This window comes from Carcharhinus amblyrhynchos, chromosome 18 (assembly GCF_965287045.1).
Source record: "Carcharhinus amblyrhynchos chromosome 18, sCarAmb.v2.hapA, whole genome shotgun sequence".
NCBI classification, from domain to species: Eukaryota; Metazoa; Chordata; class Chondrichthyes; order Carcharhiniformes; family Carcharhinidae; genus Carcharhinus; species Carcharhinus amblyrhynchos.
This window is the reverse complement of record NC_137341.1, coordinates 13,512,543-13,535,911: the sequence shown is the minus strand read 5'-3', so window position 1 is coordinate 13,535,911 and position 23,369 is coordinate 13,512,543. Positions and strand designations below refer to the sequence as shown.

Genomic DNA, 23,369 nt, shown 5'->3' with positions numbered 1-23,369 from the left:
GGGAAATAAGGGATGCCACATTGGAACGTCTCCTCAATGTAGTCCCACCATTGAGGAGCTTTCCCGAGAATGTGCTGGGATTAGGATTGGTTGTCTGCTCCGTAGAAGCAGATAACGAGTTAACATTAATTAATAAAAGCCAATTACTGCAGATGCTGGTATTTGAAACCAAAAGAGAAAACGCTGAAAAATCTCAGCAGGTCTGACAGCATCTGCAAGGGGAGAAAAGAGCTAACGTTTTGAGTCCAAATGACCCTTGTCAAAGCTGAAAGGCATAGAAAAGACATAGACTCCGAGTTAACATTGTTAGGCTGCAGTTAAGGACAACTGAGAGGTCTCAGCATAATTTTACCATTGGTGGAGTGTCCTCTCATCATGTTTAGAGGCTGACAGCTCAGTGGAGGTGGCTTTTCTGCAGTGATGTGGGGGCTAGAAGCTCCATGCACCATTAACAAGGCCATGAGGAGGAAAGGTTGCATGCCAATCATCCAAAGAGGCTATCCCTGTGCTCCAAGGTGTTCTACCAGCTTCAGTTCTCTTAACTTTTTTCTTGATATCCACATGTCCAAGGACATTTCCATGTTGAGATGCCCCTCCCTGTCCCTGATCTGGGTCAGAAGTATTCACTTCTCATTGGGCTGCTGTGGCTCCAGAGCTGTTAGTTCTCTGTTTGGGCTGGCAGCATCCCAAGCCCAAATGTGGAGGATCATCTCTGACATGGTTACGCCATTGAGTGCATTGCTGACTAGTGCAATCTCAAGATTCCCATTGGTTCCAACCCATGGGAAGCTCAGTCCGTGCACTCTTAAGCAGAGAAGCATCACTGTGCTGATGTGCCTGTTCTCTCGAGCAATTCTTAATGTCTGGCAAATTGCAATGCAAAATAACCAAAAAAATGCATTTTGGGATTTTTTAAAAAAGATTTAACAGTTCCATTCACATCATTGAGCTTTTAGCTGACAATATAAGTTGTCAATCTCTCAGAAATGGTAATTATTCTGAAATGAGATGAACTGCATAAATGGAAAATGGTCAAAGCTGTGCTGGGTTGTGAGCATTTATGGAAATCAAATAATATTTTCCTAGCTTTTATGATGCATAGGGCTTTATTCTTTGCCTGCTCCCTCCCCTTTCTCTCCTAAATGTATTGATTTTTTGATGGGCCTTAGTTTCACAGGTGCCTGGCCATTGCCTGGTACCTTATTCAAATATTGCAATTCCTGCCACTGAACAGGAGTCAGTATCCATATATGCAATTAATGCATGCGCAGTTTCTTCTGCCACCAACATCATTGTTGTGCACCTTTTGTTTGCTTCCCATGCTGTCCATCTCCCTTTGTTATTCCTTCCTAGTCGTCATCGTTCATTTCCATATCTTGCCCGCTCCTGCTCCCTTCCACTTCCTATTGCCACCAACTACCTTCCATTTCCTGGTGTCTCCCAATTGTTCAAGCTCCATTTTGCTTCCTGTTCCCACACCTGCTGCCCTTACCAATTCCCCATCCTTCCACTCCCTGCTCATCCCTTCCTCCCTCTCAAACAGCAAGTGGGAGGTTGTGAAGGAGGGAGGAGCAACAAGCAGGAAGAAACGAGAACAGTGTTGCATGTTATTTGCTGTCTTCATTGGATCTACATGCCATCTTAGGTGCAAGCAACTATTTGGGACATAGCTGTCTGTAACATTACAGGCACTGTAACTGCTTGTGCAGCAAGTGCGCCCTCTGCAGTTGTGGCATCAGAAAACAGCCTTACCCAAGTGGGTATTGTATATGTTTGTATTAACCTTGTGGGAGTGTTAACAGACTATTCCAACATAGCCAGTCACTGCATGACATTGTGATATGAAATCTGAAAAAATTCTTAGTAGTTTGAGAGTAGAGTAATCATTTCTGAGTGGGCTGACAAAAATTAAGAGCCACAAAATATTTTCCTCCTTTATCATCCCTTTGGTATAGTTTTTAAATTCTGTTTGTATCCCTAATCCAACTCTAAAATTTGTACAAAAGCAGTCAAGCTTATTTTCTCCCTGAATGTTAATTTTCATTATATTTTATTTGGGAAGAATTCCACTGCATATGTGTTAGCATGTCATCAGCTACTTATTGGAACACATGAGAGAACACAGTTGTGACTATGTTACATCCAGCACACAGAGGAAACTGTCATCTCAGATGAATTTCAGATATCAACATTGTCAGGGAGGCCAGTAGCAAAAGCCAGGCATTTCACCAAAACAAAAAGAAAAAAGAGTTAGCTTCCACTCAGTTAACTGTTAACTCTTAGCAAATGGAATGACATTGACAGGACACTGAGCAGAGGTTGCCTCCTAATCGAAGCATGTCCTTGCATGGGAGGAATTAATTAGTGGGATTGAGGAAGGCAGAGAGAAACCATGCTTTATTTTAAGATCTGTGTTTCCAACAGCGTTGAAGGATGCTCTTTCACTTTGTGGAATGTAAAATTGGGCATCTAATAAAGTTCACTAATGCATGGTAGATCAGTAACATCACACAGTAATTCTCCAGTCCAGCTACATGTGATCCTACTCTCAACAGTATATTTAACAGAAGAGCCTTAAACGTGGGTTCACATGAAATCTAATGAGGATGGTTTGTGCTGTAGCTAGCAGTTTCCTCAGACTCCTCAGTAGCAACATTGTCATGGCAATTTCTGATTCAGTCAATAACTAACCATTCCTAAGTGTGCTCAGGACTACTTCAGCCTGTTCAGAGCAGTTCAGAGTATGACACCATGGTGTTAGGTGCGCGTGGAAATGGACAACCCTTTTAAGTAATGTTGGTCTCGTTGAAATTGTCACCATTTCCAGACTTTTTTAAAATCATCCAACACATTATACCATAAGATCATAAAATATAGGAACAGAATTAGGTCACTGGGCCCACCGAGTTTACTCTGCCATTCAATCATGGCTGATTAAATACAAATGATCAGATAGAGAGTCCTTTAATTAACAGCTGTCTTCATACAATTGGAAATTGTCATGGATCAATAATTTAAGTGTTGCTGGTAGTTTATAATTACATATTTCAGTTACACAAATGTTGACCAAACGTTAATGACACATTTTGTCTAATAAGGGCCTGCATTTTCCTTGCTGTCCAGTCCATCACTGAAATAATGGCAGAGACTCACTTCCATCAACCAGGGGCACACTATCAAGAAATAGTACAATGTTCTTCGGTGCCCTTTTTTTAAATGTTCATGGAGAGCAATTTGTTTCCTTTTGGGAGTCTGCTTCTGAGAGAGCAGGAATAAAAATCTAATGCTGGAGAAGCTTCAAGCTGGCTGCAATATTTTAAATGGACAGCCCAACCGTTGATTGAGTGTTACCATTTGTATGCTGAGCTGAGAGGAAAGAAAAGATATCAGAAGCTGCAGCATTGGGGTACTGAGCTACCCTTCCCTACCTCCCCACAAATGTTCACACCTCTCTGTTCTCCAAAGTAAGGGGGAAGGCATTCTCCACCTCAGAGAAGCAGGAGGCTTGGACTGAAGAGCCATACAAATAGAGGCATACAGGGAAGAAGCAGTCACAAAGCGAACGCAAATGCACTTTTATCCCTGTCCAGCTGAATGGGATTCTGTGGGGATGTTAAAATGGGGGCTGGGCTTTACCACTGAGTTCCCACCACATATGTTATATTTTGGGAATATCATGGATGCTCATTGTAGGAAAGCGGGAACCTCATTAAAATGGAAATATAGGGGTCTAATGACATCAATAGTATCAAAACACCATTTTAACTGGAGTCATGGGCTTCCTCATAGACCAGCAGGAACTTGAGTATTTTTTCAGCCCCACAGGGAAACTTGGGGCCTGCCTGACCCAAGTTTCTCTCTATCTTCCCTTGCCACAATTCTACCCTCACCCCACCACAGCAAATGGCAATAATTCTTAAGACCGTGGCAGAGTTGAACTGCAATAGTTCCTCAGGTCTCCATTTGCATCATGAACAGAGGGCTTTATTGATAAGAATTGTGACAGCCACCTGAAAACTAGTTGCAGAATTGTAATAACAATCAAAGGTAAGCTTTCATGGTGCATTATCAGATACTCCTGTCCAAAACAGGTGATTATCAATAGTGTAATCTCTGATTCAGTTGAGACAGTGGGCACAATGTTCCAGCCATGCTCGCCCATGTTCAACTAGAAAATCTCGCCCGAGATCTATAAACCTTTCCATGCTCTGCTCCTTGCCAGCTACGATTCCGTGATGGTTGGAACCATTTGCCCCAGTGAGTTGCAGAGAATTGTGTGCATGTGTGTTGGCTAACATTTATTTTATTTCACTGTATAATCTCATAGCCCAGTAAATTTCTAAGAACTCAGTATTTGAGTGTGAGTTGCCTTTGTTCTTTTATAGGAATAAGTTCTTTACTTTTTGCACAGGTTCCCCTGGCCCCCCGCTAAACCCCTCCATCAGTGAAACAGCATCTACCCTCACCATTCATTGGACACAGGGTTCGCTTGGAGCTGGACCATTAAAAGGCTACGTAATTGAGGCACGACCCTCGGGTGAGCTCAGCTGACTTCAAGCAGAATTCTCTTAAATAATGACAGTGGCACACTAACTCCCCTGAATTTAAGTAAAATGTATTAAATGAGAACATCCCTGTAAGAGAATTCCTTTGTAGATGTTGCTTTTTTTACTTTAAATTTCCTATTAGAAACAACGTACAACCTACCCTGAGAATGTAAGTTTCAGAACAAGTAAAGCTTGAATCCATATTGTCAACCCTTTTAGCACACCTAAAAGGTAGGATATTTAAGAAAATAAACCTGTGACAGAGTAAATCTTGAAGATATTTTCTGAAATGAAAATAAAACATTTTTGTGGCACCTTTAGAAAAAAGTCCCAAAGAAAATGGATTCCAAACCAAGGGAGATATTAAGTAAAGGGGCCAAAAGCTTGGTTAAGGAAGTGAATCTTAAAGAGGGAGAGTAAGGCTTTATGGCAGAGGGCTAAGGGGAGAAAATCCCTAAGCATGGAGTTTAAATAGATAAAGGAATAGCTGCTAATGGAAGAATGAAGGAACAGGAGGGCAGAGTCAGAACAATAGAGTGTTCAGGACGTGCAGAATTGGAAGGTATTGCAAAGATAGGGAGAGATGTAACATGGGGATGAGAGTTTTAAATCTGAGGCATAGGGGACTGAGAGCCAGTGATGGTCAGTGAAGATAGGGGCCTTGGAGTAGGATAGGTAATGGGCAACACCATTTTGATGAACTAAAGTTAATAGAGTGGATGATGGGAAACCAGACAGTTGGAATAGTGCTCCGTGGAAGTGACCAGGACAGTGGGTTTGAGCAACAAATGGGCAGAGGATGAATAATGTTGTGTAGAAGTAGGTGCTCCTAAAGAAAGGACATGGGTTCAAAGCTCAGCATGGGGTGGAATAGAATGTAAAAAATTGAATCAACATGTTCAGTAGTTGGGGGGCTGGGACAGAGTTGGTTGTAAAGATAAAGGAGTTGTTGGCAAGAAATAAAGATAATGGGTGGGATTTTGTGGCTTTTCCTGCAGAGATGTGTGCCAGTCATAAGTTCTCCAGCAGTGGAGGTATGAACAATAAGAAACCGCATTGTCAGCATCAGGACTGAAAGATCCCACTGTTGGCCAATGGCAGGCGGCCTCCACCCAAGGTTCTGAGACATAATGTAGAAAATTTGGTCATGGTGGTAAAATTTGGTAATAATATGAAAATGTCTGAGAAGCAGTTTTAGCAGGGCAGAAGCAATGGAGAGGTTGAATTTGCATAAGTGCAGAAGCTGATCCCCTGACTGTAGATGCGATCACCAAGATGCAACTTGTAGATGAGGAAGAAGAAGGGGACCAAGGTTAATTCCCTGGGAAAACGATGGTGGAGGTGCAAGACAAAAGCATTGCTGAAAATGCTGCGATCTGATCTGATTGGTAAGGGCTAAACCAAGCAAAGACAGTCTCCTCTTCCTCCCAAAATTATTAATGATAAGACGGTATCAAAACGAAGCTAATATAAGGAGGATGAATATGTTTAAAAATCATTGCTAATGTTCACTAGCTGAACTGAAATCCTTGACAATTATTTTGCTGTCGTATCTGCTTTTTAATGTTTGGTTACTTTGCCTATGCCTTTTAAGATGAAGGATTGTGGGATACATTTGTGAAGGATATCCCTGGTGATGTAACAGCACATGTGCTTAGTCGGGATCAACTGAAGCAAGGAGTGAGCTATGAGTTTCGGATTATCGCAGTCAATCAGTTTGGATATGGAGAACCAAGCACACCATCCACTGTGAGATCAGGTAATTAACTGTTTGTTCTGCTGACTACTTAATCCAACTAATTGGTCATCGTGAGGGAATGAGTTACCAAAGAGTGAATTCCCTAGAATGTTCTTGTCCCCTTTCTGTTTATAGGTTATAGAATATTGACAGAATTCTGATGTCTCTTCATCATCATAATAAGTGAATATCAACTCTGTGCATTGAGGGGGGGGTGATGTGTGTGTTTCTACTGCCTGCTAATTTCTGCTGTGCTGAGAATGTAACAATGAAAGTATTGCCATTTTCTATTCGTTCAAAGTCACAACCATCAGCTGCAACGTGACTCATTAAGTACCAGTGTACTCTTATTTTATCAAATAAAGGAATTTTTTTTCACTTCTCCATAACTTAAACATTTACACAATGTTTGCTCACTAGCAGTTGAAGGCAGTGTAACATTGGGGTGGAATAAATGTATAGAGGAAAAAGAGGCTCTGGACAGTTTGCCCTAGACCCAGTCATATCTTGTACAAGGGTGCAGAATTATTATAGGGTTAGTGTTAATGATAATGGGCAGCATACAGAGCAAGAGCAATCAGGTGGGATAGAAAATGAGAATCTTCCAAATCTTCTACTATTTAGTAGGTATGGTGCTACCATTGTGAATTGGAATGAAGAATATTGGAAGGACACTCAGAATGCTGACCAAGGCACCTTGAGGAAGGAGGCTTTTTACATGGAGTAAGTGGGGTAATATGATATTTGTCGTGGATTCAGTAATTTGGGAGATAAATGGCATGGCTTTTGTAAGAAGGATCAAGAGCTCCTTATGGTTTGTTGACTATGTGGTGCCAGGATGCAGAACATCTTGAACCAACGTGAGCAGATATTGGAGAGTGCAGCAGGGGTGGGGAGGATCCAGTCATTGTGATCTAAGTTGGAAAGATCCATTTCAGACTACCAGGAGTGTAGTGCTAAATAAAAAAATACAGGATCTCAACAGTAATGATCTTTGCATTATTACTCCTGCCATTGATGTAGGGATAAACAGATTAGAGAAAGAGTGGTGTCAGAACAAATTTCACTTTCATGTGTCAGTGGGACCAGTGGTGGCACAGGAAGGAACTGTACCATTGCGATGGACCGCACCCAAACTGGCTGGGACTAGGGCCCTGGCAAAAAGGAGGAAACTGGTGGTCACAGGGTTGATGGGGACAGGATTCATGTAAAAACGGTAGCGTAAATAATCATTTTTAGACTAATAAAAGTTGACAGTATAGTCGCAGTCGGCAATTGTACCTTAGGCACTACAGGTAAACTATAATTTTTCAAAGTTTTCTTAATTCAGGAACCATTCTTTTTGATTGGAAATTTGCACAACATTCCATTATTTAAGTAACGTGGGAGAGGAAAACCGGGGCATTAATAGACTAGTTAACCGAACATCTGTTGTCGGGAAATTGCTAGTCTGTAATGAAGGATAGAGCGACTGAATGCCTTGAGATTTTTCAGCCAATCAGAGAGAATCTATATGGATTTGTAAAATGTTGGCCTAGCCTTATGACTTGATAGAATTTTTTGAAGAGGTGACTAAAATAGTGGACAGGGATGTTATTTATATGGACCTCCAAAGGTATTCAATAATGTTTTTACGAGAGACTGTCAGCTGAAGTTACAATTCATGGATTTGAAGGCAAACATTTGACATGGTTAAGAAATTTTCTGAGCAGCAGAGGCAGGGATAAGGGGCAGGTACTCTAACTGGCAAGATGGGGCTAGGGGAATCCCAAAATAATTTGTATTCGGGCCTTAACTAATCATATTTATTAATAGTTAATGAAATTGATGATTTACATAGAAACATAGAACATTACAGCACAGTACAGGCCCTTTGGCCCTCAATGTTGTGCCGAGCTATGTCCAATCCCAAGATCAGGCTATCCCCCCCCTATAATCCTGGAGTGCTCTATGTGCCTATCCAATAACTGCTTGGAAGTTCCTAAAGTGTCCGACTCCACTATCACAGCAGGTAGTGTATTTCACACCCCAACCACTCTGAGTAAAGAATTTACCTCGGACATCCCTCCTTTACCTCCCACCATGAACCTTATAGTTATGCCCCCTATAACATCTACATCCACCCGAGGAAACCTTAAGTTCCCTAATCAAGTCTGCCTCATTACACATCATCAAATCCAGAATTGCCTTGTCCCCTAGTAGGCTGTTTGATAGAGAGCCACACATCCATGTTTGCCAGTAACACAAAGAAGGGTGACATTGTTAGCAGTGTATGTAGCAGCATATTGACAGTCCAAAGATTTGTGGGTTAAGTTGATTGGTCATGCTAAATTGTGCTTAGTGGCAGGGGATTAGCAGGGTAAATACGTGGGGTTATGGGAATAGGGCCTGGGTGGGATTGTTGTTGATGCAGACCCGATGGGCCGAATGGCCTCCTTCTGCACCGTAGGGATTCTGTGATTCATATGATAATCGAAATATGAAGCAAAATATATTTCAGTATCAGCAAATGTGAGGTTATCTGCTTTGGATGTAAAAATTGTAGATCAGTGTGCTTCCAAATGCCAAAAGGCTAGAAATGGTGGAGCAGCAAAGAGCCTTAAGAATCCATGTATGTAAATTGTTGAAATGTTGTGGACAGCTACAGAAATAACAAAAAAGATTAATGGAATGCTGGTCTTTATATCTAGAGAACTAGAATGCAAGCGGATGGCAGTTATGATGCAACCATACAAAGCCTTGGTTCAGTCATATAATAAGAGCAAAATAGTGCAGATAGTAATCTAAAATAAAAACAGCAAGTGCTAGAAATATTTAGCAGATCTGGCAGCATCTGTGGAAAGAGAAGTAGAGTTAATGGCCTGGATTTTAACCAGTCATGTTGACTGTTGTTCTAGCAAATGTCTGGATTCTTAGCCAAACATACATAATGAGACGTGGCTGAGAGCCAAGACATCTGTTTGAATAATAGAACACCTGTTCCCAGGTGCAGAGAAAGTTTGATAACTCAGACTTTCTGGTCTCTGCTGTCAATTTCACAATGTTTATTGACATAAGTTAAGTGATTTCAGATGCTTGTGGTTTTTGAAACTTCAGAGAGTCTGAATGATTGACTCTTTTATTAGATTTCAGTCCAGACCTTTCTTTTCATAGAAGAAATTTATTAACTTATTACATTTTTTCGAAGTTTTTTTTCCCTACTCATCCCACTTTACACTGTGGTGTCCACTGGTTCTAGAAACTGTACAGTGGGTTAATGGACATGAAAATACCAGAGCTGGGCATCAGAGCCTGAGGGGATTGATGGAAGGGTAGAACAAAGCTTGAGGTGGCATGGATGGGAAGGGGGAACCAGGGGGCCTTGTGTGATATTTTTCCACTGTGGCAATGACCTTAAGCAGCCTGCCTCTGCACTTCTACCCAAGTTGGCTGGCCCAACTGAGGGCCACACCCAGCCCTCAGCAATGAAAATCCTGCCTTGGCAGGCACTTTCTCCTGAGGCTGGCAGGCCAAGCCGAGAATTTTTCCTACTTGAGGATGAAAATCCAGTCAATCTTTTGAGTTGAATATGATTCTTCTTCAGAGCTCAGCTGTGTCTACAGTAGTGTATTCAGTTCTGGGCAGCACAGAGTTTACCTGATAACCAACTGTAAGTGTTAGATTATGAAGAGAAATTACACAAACTAGAATCATATGACATGGAATTGAGAAGGTTACAGGGTGATTTTCTGGACATTGAAGATGTTAAGGGAAACAAATAGGATACATTGACACTATTTTCAGTGGTTGAGGAGTGTAGGTCGAGAGTCATAACCTAAAAGATAGAGCCAGGCTTTTAAGGAATGAGGTTAGGAATCTCTTCTACATGCAAGGTGTGTGAGAAGTTTGGAACTCTCTTCCATAAAACACATTTGATGTCAGTTTGGTTGTTCATTTTAACTCTGAGATTGATAGAATTTTGTTAAGGTCACAGTTAAGCCATGATCTCATTGAATGCCGGATCAGACTCGGGACTAAATGGCCTAGTCATGTTATAATGTTCACGGCAGTAGCATGCGAGCTTCAATGTGTGTAATGTATAGGTCATGTTGTGACTTTGCAATTTCTTGACATCAAGCTATATTTAACAAATTGCATATTCCTGTACCCCTCTCTCTAATGGAAGGAGTTGCCTATGGTCCTTGTGGACTATGGTTAATTATTCACTAACACATTGCATGCAATCCCTCCAACTTCCCACTGGTGAAAAAATTCAGGATGGTGAAGAAGCAGCCATGGAAATATATCATGTTAGAGCGCAGTCACTTATACTAAATGTTACCTGTGGATTTTCCTTCAGCTCAGCTGGGAAATCCTCCCTTTTATGAAGAGTGGTGGTTTCTGGTCGTGATGGCTCTCTGCAGTCTTATTCTCATTCTGCTCATGGTGTTTGGGCTGATCCTACACGGGCAGAGCAAGAAGTTCAAGAACAACACAGGTAAGATACTCACCTGCCTATAATGTGGAGAATTTTAATCATTTTAATCAAAATGTTGTTTTAAAATTGAAATTTTAGTGCAAATGTGCCTCATAATCCTTTGTTATTCAATTATCAATGCAAAGTTATTGCATGTCTTCACGTAGTCTCACTATCTGCTTACAACATCACAAAATAGTGGAGGAGTGATCACCCTGCCTCACTGTCAAACCAACGTCTGTTTCTAACCTCCACTTCTTAAAATTGCAAGCTAAATTTGCACTCACCTGTTTGAATCCTTTCAGTTTAGTTTCCATCCCAACCACTGCATCAAGATTACACTGCTCAGAATCACAAGTGAGATACGAACAACAGCAGACGACTTCTCCTGGGATGTCAACAACTCTACCTTTCACTGCTGCCTTTCCTTTGTTGCATTTCCCTACACCGTTCCGCTCCTACCTATGAGTTAACCTTGATGTGCCCTAGGACTCTGTCCTTGGCTCCTTGATGTTCCTTACTTATTCACTGTGCTTTACTGGCAGTATTCGGAAGTACAACATTCCATGATTATTGTGGATATCCTGTCCATGATGGCAAGTGGTGGAATTTCAATTCAATAAATAAAATCTAGAATTAAAGACTAATATCAATATGAAACTGTCATCAATTGTTGTAAAAACCCATCTGACTCACAATAGATTCTTTAGGGAAGAAAATCTGCCAATCCTATCCGGTCTGGCCTACATGCAATTCCAGACCCACAGACTTTCAACTTGGCCCTCTGAAATGGCCGAGCAAGTAACCCAGCTCCTGATCAGCCTTGGTTCAAACATGGACTGAAGAGTTGAACTCCAAAGGTAAGGTGAGGTGAGAGTGACTGTCCTTGACATCAAGACAGCATTTACTGAGTATGGTATCAAGTAGCCATAGCAAAACTGAAGTCAATGTGAATCAGAGGGAAAACTCTCCACTGGTTCGAGTCAAACCTGGTACAGAGGAAGCTGATTGTAGTGGTTGGAAGTCAATCATCTCAGTTCCAGGACATCATTGCAGGAGTTGCTCAGGGTGATGTCATAGACCCAACCACCACCAATAAATGCTGGCCATGCATCGTCATGAATGAATGAATGAATGAATACACGATAGGTTGGATAGTCTCCAGTACACTAAACACAAATGTCCTTTGTCACTATGCCTTGTGGTTGCAGTGGAATAGGACTGAAACCATTGTACTCAGCTTTGCAGAAAGTATTCATCAAGGCTGAATTCAGTGAACCTCATTGAAAGCCTGTATCTAATTCATCAACAAATCACCAGTGGCATACATTTACCCATACACTTGCCAAGACCCTCATCCACTCCAGGCTTGATTTCTCCACTATTTCCTCATTCTACGCTGTTACTTGCATAAGCATTGGTTCAACTGGAAATCTTCTGTTTCTGTCTTATTCCTACCAAGTCCTATATTTAAACTATTTCCAGGGTTCAAGAATATGATATTCGCAATCTATGTTTGTGTTTTTATATCCATCAATACTCTTCCCTATATGTGTCTAATTTATTCAGTTCTACATCCTGGCTTTCACACTCTGCCCTCCTGTCGCTGGTCTGTTATATGCTCTTCCTGCCCCTGCTGCAGAATCTTTGACCTACTACATCCTTGCACTCTGGTGGCATCTTGCTCTCTTCCCTCCTTCAAAAGCCTCCTGTGTGCTTTTGTCCACATCTCCTCCATTTCTTCCCCTGAACTATTGTCAGGCAGTCAAGTACGAAACTTGTTGAATTTTAACTTTGTCATCATTTATGGTTTCTGATGTTAAAAAAAATCTGATGTCTCATTTCTGAAATTTGTATTCTGTGTACATCTAAATATCATTGAGATAATCTGCTGTAGTTGCAAGCGCAAAAAATACTTTAAAATAAAAAGAAGACAGACCGTCATAGAATCTGTACAGTGCACAAGGATACCATTTGGTCCATCAAGTCTGCACCAACAACAATCCTATTCCTGTAACCCCATGTAATACTTCGCTAATCCCCCTAACCTATATACCCTGGCACAGCAAGGGCAACTTTTCATGGTCAATCAACCTAACTGACACATCGTTGGATTGTGCGAGGAAACTGGAGCACCCAGAGGAAACCCGTGCAGACATGGGGAAAACGTGCAACCTCCACACAGTCACCCAAGGCCGGAAATGAACTTGGGTCCTTGCCGCTGTGAGGCAGCAGTGCTAATGACTGTGCCACCAAAGTCAATTTGAAGTTTTCATCTGAGCAGGAACTGCAAGTTTGTAAGGACCTGCAATTGTCAAGTAGCCATCAAGTAAACTCTGATTGGCCTCAGGTCAATTACTTACAGTAATTGGACTTGGTGGCTTTGAATGTGGTCAACATAAACACATTTATTTTAGCAATCGAGAATATATTTTTTTAACCTACATAATGGCCTTGTCATTGTTCAGCAGCCTATCATCTGATTGACTATCAACAGTTCACAGAAGTAGTTATTTTTTAAAAGTCAGTGTGCCTTTCCATTATCTTTTTATCCCTTAAAATAAAAGCATTTGAGCTTGTTCTCCAACCATTTACTTTTGCTTGAACTAGATGGTTTATTTTCAGCAGCATCTGTTCATAAAACTACAAGTTTAACCCAGCACTGCAATAGAAACTGGGGCTAGATTTTCTGTCCATCAACTACATATTGGCCATTAATCAAGTCTTCCATTTTATTTGCAATAAAAAGTACTTGATTTCTCATTTATTGTAAATGTCTTGTGCTTCAGGTAAAAATAGTACGAATGTGGAAGAAACTCTCACCTTAGATAATGGAGGGTTTACTGCACTAGAGCTGCACAGCAGACATCTGACTGTCAAGAGCAACTTTTGCAAGAAGAATGGCACGAGGTAAGGAGTCACACCAGGTTGCAGCTAAGCTCTATGTTTAACACTGCATTTATACCACGGTTTCAGTCTTAAGACACAGGACAGAACTTTCTACAATTAAAATAGAATATGCTGGAAATACTCAATAGGTCTGGCAGCACCTGGGGAGAGAGAAAAACAAAGTTAATGGGTGGAATTTACCAGTGCAACACAAGTTCCAACAGCAGAATTGGAAATCTGCGGGTTAGGTTGATTGGCCATGCTAAAAATTGCTCGTTAGTGTCCTGACATGCATAGGTTAGGGGGATTAGCGGGAAAATAGATAGGGATATGGGGTATGGCCTGAGTGGGATTGTGGTCGATGCAGACTTGATGGGCCAAATGGCCTCTTTCTGCACTGCAGGGTTTCTCTGTTTCTGTGTGCATTATTTATGTTTCTGCATCAGCAGCCAGAGCCCATGGAACTTAATGTTAATTTTAAAGGTTGGATAGCACTCTTGTGGGGTATGAGCAAAGATGCAGCAGGGGTGGGCAGGAACTAGTCAAAACTCACCAGCTCACTGCAGCTTTGAGAGGGTAAGTGCTGCTTGGAAACACTGCCATTGACTCCTTTGATCTCTTTGATGATTAAGAGTAAATTCATGAAGAAATAATTGGGATTTGTCCTGTCTTCTGCAAACGGGACATACCTAGGCAACTTCCTTCTTTATCAGGAAGAAATTGTTCAGCTGGAATAGCTTGACTAGGGCACAGATACTTCTGGAACACATCTTCAGCACTACAGTCAGGATATAGTCAGGGCCCCGAATCTTGTCTGTATTCAGTGTGTTGAGCTATTTCTTGACATCACTAGCCTTCATTTATTTCTGATATTATTTTGAAGCACTTGTAAACCCAGTTTGACAATACACTGGAATTTTTCCTCCATGCAATAATGGATCCAAAGCGTATGCACAATCCCCTCCATGGAATGTCACGTTGCTTTTCTCTAGAGCCTGGTCAGATCTGACTCAGATTTATATAGCAACTTTCGTATTACTGCTTAAATTCCATACAAGCACATAAGTCGAGCAATAAATTATAGCCTCTCACATGGAGTATGACCTTTCTTGGTTTAAATAGTCTGCTAAATAGATTTGTCACCTTATTCTCAGGTAAGTAGTTTTATTAATTTACTGCTAATATCCATGCATCATTCTGCATACCAAACTAAACCATTCTTTCCTATCATGATCATCTAACAAAATATTAGCAATCAGTTGGACTTTAAATCTGAAATTGTATTTTAACATCTAATTATTTTACAATAATGACACAAGCTTGAGGCTCATTCATGAGGAATTGTTCATTGCTCTAAGTTGTGGGGGTAATGGGTAAGTGCTGTTAAAAGATCAGGATGGGGCAAACAAATTCTGTTTAAAAAAAAAGTCAAAATGATGATTCCATTAGTTTTGCATTTTTACTGTGGGTAGGTGCTAATCTTCCTAATTCTCATCTCTCACTGCATTGCTAGGTTTCCACCCAGGCCCAGCCCAGGAGGGTTACGCTATTCCGACGAGGATTTATGTAATAACTACAATGGAATTGTGCTAACAGAAAGCACAACTTTGACAGAGAAACCCACTGAAATATCGGAGTCAGAGGTAATTGTTTATTCTTCCATTTAATCTTCTATCGCCTACATACAATAGTCTAGATCATGCCTTATGAGTCTGGTTGAGTTCTTTGAAAATGTGACTAAATACATTGACAAAGGAAGAGCGGTAGATGTGATTTATATGGATTTCAGCAAGGCATTCAATAAGGTCTCCCCATGCAAGACTTCTTGAGAAAGTGAGAGGGCATGGGATCCAAGGGGCTGTTGCCTTGTGGATCCAGAACTGGCTTGCCCACAGAAGGCAGAGAGTGGTTGTAGATGGGTCTTTTTCTGCATGGAGGTTGGTCACCAGTGGAGTGCCCCAGGGTTCTGTTCTGGGACCCTTGCTGTTTGTAATTTTTATAAATGACCTGGATGAGGAAGTGGAGGGATGGGTTGGTAAGTTTGCTGACAACATGAAGGTTGGTGGTGTTGTAGGTAGTTTGGAGGGATGTCAGAGGTTGCAGCGTGACGTAGATAGGATGCAAGGTTGGGTGAAGAAGTGGCAAATGGACTTCAACCCAGATAAATGTGTAATGGTCCATTTTGGCAGGTCAAATGGGATGAAGGAGTATAATATCAAGGGTGAGACTCTTAGCAGTATAGAGGATCAGAAGGACCTTGGGGTCTGGGTCCATAGGACTGTTAAATTGGCCTTGCAGGTCGAGGATGTGGTTAAGAAGGCATATGGTGTACTGGCCTTCGTCAATCGAAGGATTGAGTTTAGGAGTCGGGAGATAACGTTGCAGCTTTATAAGACCCTAGTCAGACCTCTCTTGGAATACTGTGCTCAGTTCTGGTCGCCTCATTACAGGAAGGATGTGGAAGCTATTGAAAGAGATTTACAAGGACATTGCCTGAATTGGGTGGCATGCCTTATGAGGATAGGTTGAGGGAGCTCAGTCTTTCCTCCTTAGAGAGACGAAGGATGAGAGGTGACCTGATAGAAGTGTATAAGATCTTGAGAGGTATAGATCGGGTGGATTCTCAGAGGCTTTTTCCAAGGGCTGGAATGGTTGCTACGATAGGACACAGGTTTAAGGTGCTGGGGAGTAGGTACAGAGGAGATATCAGGGGTAAGTTTTTCACTCAGAGGCTGGTGGGTGAGTGGAATTGGCTGCCAACGGTGGTGGTGGAGGCAAATTCGATAGGGTCTTTCAAGAGACTTCTGGATGAGTACATGGAACTTAATAGAATTGAGGGTTATAGGTAAGCCTAGTAGGTATGAATATCATCAGCGCAACTTGTGGGCCGAAGGGCCTGCTTGTGCTGTAGTTTTTCTGTGCTCTAAATTGAGAAGGGCACAGTCTGCTGGGCTGTCATATTTCCCCACAGCACTTTATACTTCTGCTTTGTGTATCAAACTGCTGTAACCTATACGTTTCGTAGGGAACTGCTGCAACATGTAGGTCTTGTATTAGTCTGGCTTTCTAGACAACTCAAAAACAGGTTCATCAGTATACCCAACTCCTCCTTGTTTAATAATCCTTGGGCACAAATGAGAAGCTAAACAGAGACAGCATTTTGCTGGAGGCAATGCTAAAATTTAAGTTTGAAGTAAGATTCCTGATTGCTCAGCTGTTTAAACACTCAGTAACTGAGCCACATAGAACAGGAACCTTCCAAGTAAAATCCCCAGATGGTGCTGAGTTAACTGAGCTCAATCTTGGCAGCTGTCAAGATACTCCAGTTGGCTCATGCACGCATTGGGTCAGAGGTGGAAAATCATCTAGGCTTCGCTTAAGAGTATGGACATCATGTGAGGACAGGGGTCAAGTTCCCTGCCTGACACACAAGTTTGAGGCTTGTTCATGAGGATTTGCTGATTGCACAAAGTTGTAGAAGTAATGGGTAAGTGCTGTTAAAAGATCAGGATGGGGCAAACAAGTTCTATAAAAATAAAAATCAAAATGGTGATTCCATTAGATTTCTGTTGTGGGACTGCATCATGCAACAATAAAGCGCACTAGCGTCTCGTGACTTCCTAACTCAGGTTTGTATCACAAAATCTTTGAGCAAAGACTAGTTATTTCTTACTTAGGACAAACAAAATAATTTGTAGTGTAATACTGAATTAATCAGAATGCCAGAGGACGATAAAGACTATGGGTGAGAACCTCCTCCTCCTCCTCCTCTCTTCCCCCCTCCACCCCTGTTCTGCAGCGGTGGCCTGCTCTTCCATTCCCATTGCTGTCAGTACAATTTCCCTTGTTCATATCTTCCACTGCCGGGGAACCCACAGTTGGGGCTTATCATCAATGGGACAGAAGATCCTATCAGCAGGAACAGCTGGAAAATCCCATCCCATATCCCCATCTAACCTGATGGCCCAACACCATTTTCTCAAGAACAACTAAGAATAGGACTCAAAAGGACTCAAAATGTTAACTCTGCTTTCTCTCCTTCCAGATGCTGCCAGACCTGCTGAGTTTTTCCAGCTTCCTCTGTTCTTGTTTCAAATCCCAGCAAGTTTTTTGCCTATTATAGGATATAAATGATGGTTTTGTTAGCAACAGCCATATTTCAAGCATACTTTTTTTGAAGTGTTGCAATTGTTTTTGTTCAGTTTAGTCTTGGAACCTATTGCATGAAGCCAAGCCACATTCAATAAGGACATTAAGAAATGGGAATGGGAGCAGGAGAAGGTCATACAGATCCATGAGCAAACTCCAGCATCAGTAGGATCATGGGCGATCCTCCATTATCCAATCCTAATTCCACATCCCTTAGTTCCCTTCAAACAAAAACAGAGCATGATTTGCTTAACCAAGCCTATCACTACCATTTCTTTTGAAGCATAGCTAGTAGTTATTCAAATTCATAATCATTAAAGGAGTATTTACTAAGTGGGTATTATACTATTTTAAAGGCTATTATTTCTTTTCTAAGGGATTAGTTTAGTAGAATATCTACCATGTGCTTTTGACAACTATTTCAATCCCAGAACAAAGGCTGCTATTTCCTGTCACATTATCTGACTTTATTCTTGCTTCAGCTCGTCCACTGCTGAAACCCTCATCCATACCTTCCTTACCTCCAGAATTGACTATTCTAACATACTCCTGGTGAACCTTACCCATTTTTCTATCCATAAACATGAGGCCACTAATACTCTAATCACCATGTCCTACTCTCACCACATCCTGTTCATTCATTACACTCATAGACTGGTTGAGCATCACCTTGATTTTAAGTCTCATCCTTGTTTTCAAATTCTTTCATAGCCTCATCCCTATCTATCTTTGTAACCTGCTTCAGCCCCATAGCCCTTCAAGAACTGTTTACCATTTACATAGACGATCTGGAGGAGGGGGCTGAGTGTAGGGTAACGAAATTTGCTGATGACACGAAGATGAGTGGAAAAGCAAATTGCGTGGAGGGTGTGGAAAGTCTGCAGAGAGATCTGGATAGGCTGAGCGAGTGGGCGAGGACCTGGCAGATGGAGTATAACGTTAGCAAATGTGAGGTTATCCATTTTAGTAGAAATAATAGTAGGAGAGATTATTATTTAAAGGGTGAAAAGCTGCAGCATGCTACAGTGCAGAAGGACCTGGGGGTCCTTGTGCACGAATCGCAAAAACCCAGTCTGCAGGTGCAGCAGGTGATCAAGAAGGCAAATGGAATGTTGGTCTTTATAGCGAGGGGGATAGAATATAAAAGCAGGGAGGTCTTGCTGCAGCTGTACAGGGTACTGGTGAGGCTGCAACTGGAGTACTGTGTGCAGTTTTGGTCCCCGCATTTGAGAAAGGATATATTGGCCTTGGAGGGAGTACAGAGAAGGTTCACTAGGCTGATACCAGAGATGAGGGGGTTAGCTTATGAAGAGAGATTGAATAGATTGAGTCTGTACTCGTTAGAGTTTAGAAGGCTGAGGGGGGATCTTATAGAGACTTACAAGATGATGAAGGGGCTAGATAGGGTAGAGGTAGAGAGATTCTTCCCGCTTAGAAAGGATAGCAGAACTGGAGGGCACAGCCTCAAAATAAGGGGGGGGAATGCAGTTTGGAACGGAGTTGAGGAGAAACTTCTTCACTCAAAGAGTGGTGAATTTCTGGAATTCTCTGCCCATTCAAGTGGTGAAGGCTACCTTGCTCAATATATTTAAGTCACGGGTAGATAGCTTTCTGATAGACAAGGGAATTAAGGGTTATGGGGAGAAAGTGGGAAAGTGGAACTGATCCACTTCAGATCAGCCACGATCTTATTGCGTGGTGGGGCAGGCTCGAAGGGCTAGATGGCCTACTCCTGCTCCTATTTCTTATGTTCTAAGATATCTACAGTCCTCTAATCCTGAACTCTTGATCATCCCCAATTTTAATCACACCTCCACTGATGGCTTTAAACTACAGAATTCCCTCCCTAATCCTCTCCTCTCCTCTCCTTTGCTTTAAGACAGTTCTTAAAACCGTCTATTAACAAAGTTTTTGGTTACCTGCCCTAATATCTCCTTTTGGTGTCATGTTTTCCTTGGGAGGCTTCCTCCAAGGTTTAATTATATTAAAGAAGCTTTATAAATTCTGGTCAATCTTGTATAGGTAATGCATTTCATTCCAGCCACTTATCCAGTTGTTCACCTGTTGCCTAAAGAACTTTGAAATTAGTTAAAATTTGAAACCCCCACCAGTTGTTGTACATACCAAGAAGGAGGAGAAATAGGCCACTTAGGCCCTCAAACCTACACCACCATTTCATAAGATCGTAGCTGATCCAATGGTAAATTACAGTCTGCACCCTACCTACCCCAATACCCTATCACCCTCTTTCTTGCCAGGAATCTATCTGACCCCTGCTTTAAAAAAAAATTAAAAGACTCTGTTTTCACTGTCTTTTCGGGAAGAGAGTTCCAAAGACTGACAATCATCTGAGTGAAAGAATTGCACCCCATCTTGGTTTTAAATGGATTATCCCTTATTTTTAAATAGATTGTTCTGCTCTGCTGCTTTCTGAAAATATGAAAAAGACCCTATGGATTTAAGATTCTGTTAAAAGAGATAATTTCATGGAAAAGTTTTGTATTTGTTATCTGGTCACATCAGCAAACATTGTGTATTTCGGTTCTGGTGTATCTCCATGGGGTAGGTTGAATAACGACATTGAGGTCATTAGCTCAAACCACCAGCTTGCGCCCATTGTTGCAGGTTGTATGATGTACCTGAAGAATAAAATTAAAGATACTTACAAAACTGGAGGCAATACAAAATTATAAAATATTACTCCTTTTACAGGGCACTGACAGTGATTACGAAGGTGAATTACCAAAAAGCACACACTCATTTGTAAACCACTATATGAGCGATCCTACCTACTACAACTCATGGAAGAGACAACCAAAGGGACTTCCGAGAGCTTCAGCCTACACTTATGAGGAATGCACAGATGGTGAACAGGAGCCGTACTATCCAACTGTGATCACAACACAGAGTACAGGGGGTGTCTACACGCCCACAGGGCAGCCTGCTTCAGGAGCAAGGACTCCTGTGACTGGGTTTTCTTCCTTTGTGTGATAATCCATTATCAACAGCATAAGACAATTCCTGAAATATTGCTTCACTCAATGGACCAACGTGCCAGATGAAGTGACACACAATTACAGTGCAGAAGAAAGCAATTTTATGGAAATTGTCATCTCTAAAGCTGCCTAGAAAGTGCCTCTTACATGTTGGTAACTTGATTATACCAATACAGCAGTGGTGTTTATAAAATCTGTGTTCCATTTGTTTGAATGAGAAGTATAACAGATTCTGTGAATATTTTTCTTGTCCTTAATTCAAAAATGGTGATGTCCTTGCATCACCTCTCTCATTCTGGGGAGCATCCAAATTTATTGTAGAGCATATTATTTTTTAAACTTTGCATGGATCCAGTCCAGGTATATGGAATTAAGACTTCTTCTGTCTAACAGTTAGTTCCTGCCAAAAACACACCACAGCATAAAGCTGGACAAAGATTAACCAGAGTCACTTTGTGCTCCAGTAAGCTACATGGCCGCTCATGTCACCACTGCACAAAAAAAGGCATGTTTCAGGCAGCTTTTATCATTGCCTTCTAATTTCATTGTGACTTTTGTGCTGTGAAATTAGTTAAACCTACAGTACCACCACCAACAAAATAACTGAAAGAAATAGAAGCATATTAATTATTTTCTAGCTTTAAAAAAACATTTTCTGAATATGCTTTTGATCCTTTAGAAAATGTTAACAGTGCGGAAGGATATGGGTTAACTTGCTGGCCGAGAATATACGGAAAGCATATAAAAAAAATCAAAAAGGATCGATCACCATTCCACTTCTAATTTGTGGCAGTTTGAGAGGTCACAACTATTAAAGTGCATATCTTTTGTTATAGTGAACAAGATTAAGTCTCAGAATTGCACTTAGTTCAGTTTGGTTTTAATTCTCAGGATGTTAGGAGTGCAATGACTTTTTGGTGCTCTCTCTCTTCCATCCTTCCATCTGCCTACTTGTCAACACCAACCACTTGTCACCTATATTTAAATTTATTCTAGGATTTTTTTGGAACCTTCAAGAATACTCTTTCCTCAGAACTGCCTGTATGTTATGCCTATAAGCACCAGCGAATCACTTCAGTAATTCGGAACATTGAAAGCTAATTTATTTTCACCCCACTTTTAGCCTCTAGCGGACAGTGGCATAGTGCAAAAGACATCCATTAATTTGCCTTTGGTCTGTTTCCCGTCTTAGATGGCAGATATAATGGCACATTACCAAGCAGGCCACAGACTGAAGCCTAACAGTAATGGTGGGAACTGGTACTGAGCTGGAGAAACTATGGCTGGACTTCTCCTGTACCCTAAAGTTGGCCACTCAGGCTAATTCAGTTGTGGAAAGGACAGTGGCTCAGTCTATTCCTGTTGAAGGCATATAAAGTAATAGCAGGAACAGATGTAAAAAATAAATAAAAAGTTTAATTGAGTAAAAATATTTGAAAAATGGTATTGTCACATGCAATTTCTTCTTAGGAGCATGGAGTCAGCTAGCACTCTTCTTGTTCTAAATCACAAGTTTTTCACCAAATCAGACAAAGACAGAGCTCCTTTGAAATGTAGATTTCATTATATTTTATTATGTAGAGTATGTTATATTCTTTTTTAATTTTTTTTATTTCTAGATTATATTTTTAAAAGAATTTAAGCTGTAAACATCTTTGCAAATATTAAACTATCACCTCAGTAACTAAATAATGCGGCAACCTTTCCACCTCATGTAATTGTTGTAACCAGACTTGGGTTTCTACTCACGACATACTGAGATGAGACTGTCCCATGTTCTTAATCATCAACTTACATTAACAATACCCACCAAGGTATTCACTAAAAATATGAAGCATTGATGGGATGTATTTTTGTAACTGAACAAGCTGTGACATTCCATTGTATAGTTTTTGTTCAGAAAAACATTTTAAAGGGAAAATTATTTGTAAAAACTTGATTTTTTTTCTCTGATTGTGAAATAAAGAATTTTTAATGAAGGTAAAATGTTGATTTGGAAGGAATGTTACCTTTCCTTCCAAATGAACCTATGTTCCACAGCACTATCATTAAATTCATAGCTCAAGACACTTGAATTTGAATCTGGAGTTAACCACTAAATGTGTTGTTTGAGGTATTTTATATTTACATTTATCAGGCTAATTTTACTGTATTTTGAGCTCATTCTGACTTTCTAACCAACGACATACAACAACTAATGCAAGCCATTATACTACTAGATGGAAAGTAAATAAAGTTCAATTATAGTACAGTTTGCACTAAAATCTTCAGTATATTGGTAATTAGAATATAAAATAAAAATGTATTTATTGTAACATAAAGCATTAAGCTTTATGTATTTATTCCAATTTTTATATTTTACCATGTTCAATTATTTTTATATGCTTTATGATATACAATATATTTTCTACTTATAATTGTTTCTCTTTACAATTCAAATTAATTTGGACAATTTAAATAGATAGAAATATTATTTCTGTAAAACGCTATTTACCAAACTCAATATATTTCCCAGTGGGTTTGTAAGCTTTGCTCACTCTTTTAAATGAAGGATAGAGTGGGCAGATTTGCCTACGGGTGACAATATACTATAG

General features: G+C 40.7%; 1 protein-coding gene across 1 annotated transcript in view; it reads left to right on the top strand.

The window, feature by feature from the left end:
• Positions 1-23,047, top strand: part of sdk1a (sidekick cell adhesion molecule 1a) — an 815,932-nt gene extending 792,885 nt beyond the window's left edge. Inside the window, exons 40-45 of the mRNA XM_080206403.1 lie at positions 4,412-4,537; positions 6,142-6,306; positions 10,625-10,762; positions 13,531-13,651; positions 15,144-15,273; positions 20,492-23,047. Of these exons, the coding sequence (XP_080062529.1) occupies positions 4,412-4,537; positions 6,142-6,306; positions 10,625-10,762; positions 13,531-13,651; positions 15,144-15,273; positions 20,492-20,770 (959 nt within the window). The 3' untranslated portion in view covers positions 20,771-23,047. The remainder of the gene's footprint in view (positions 1-4,411; positions 4,538-6,141; positions 6,307-10,624; positions 10,763-13,530; positions 13,652-15,143; positions 15,274-20,491) is intronic.
• Positions 23,048-23,369: the final 322 nt, after the last annotated feature.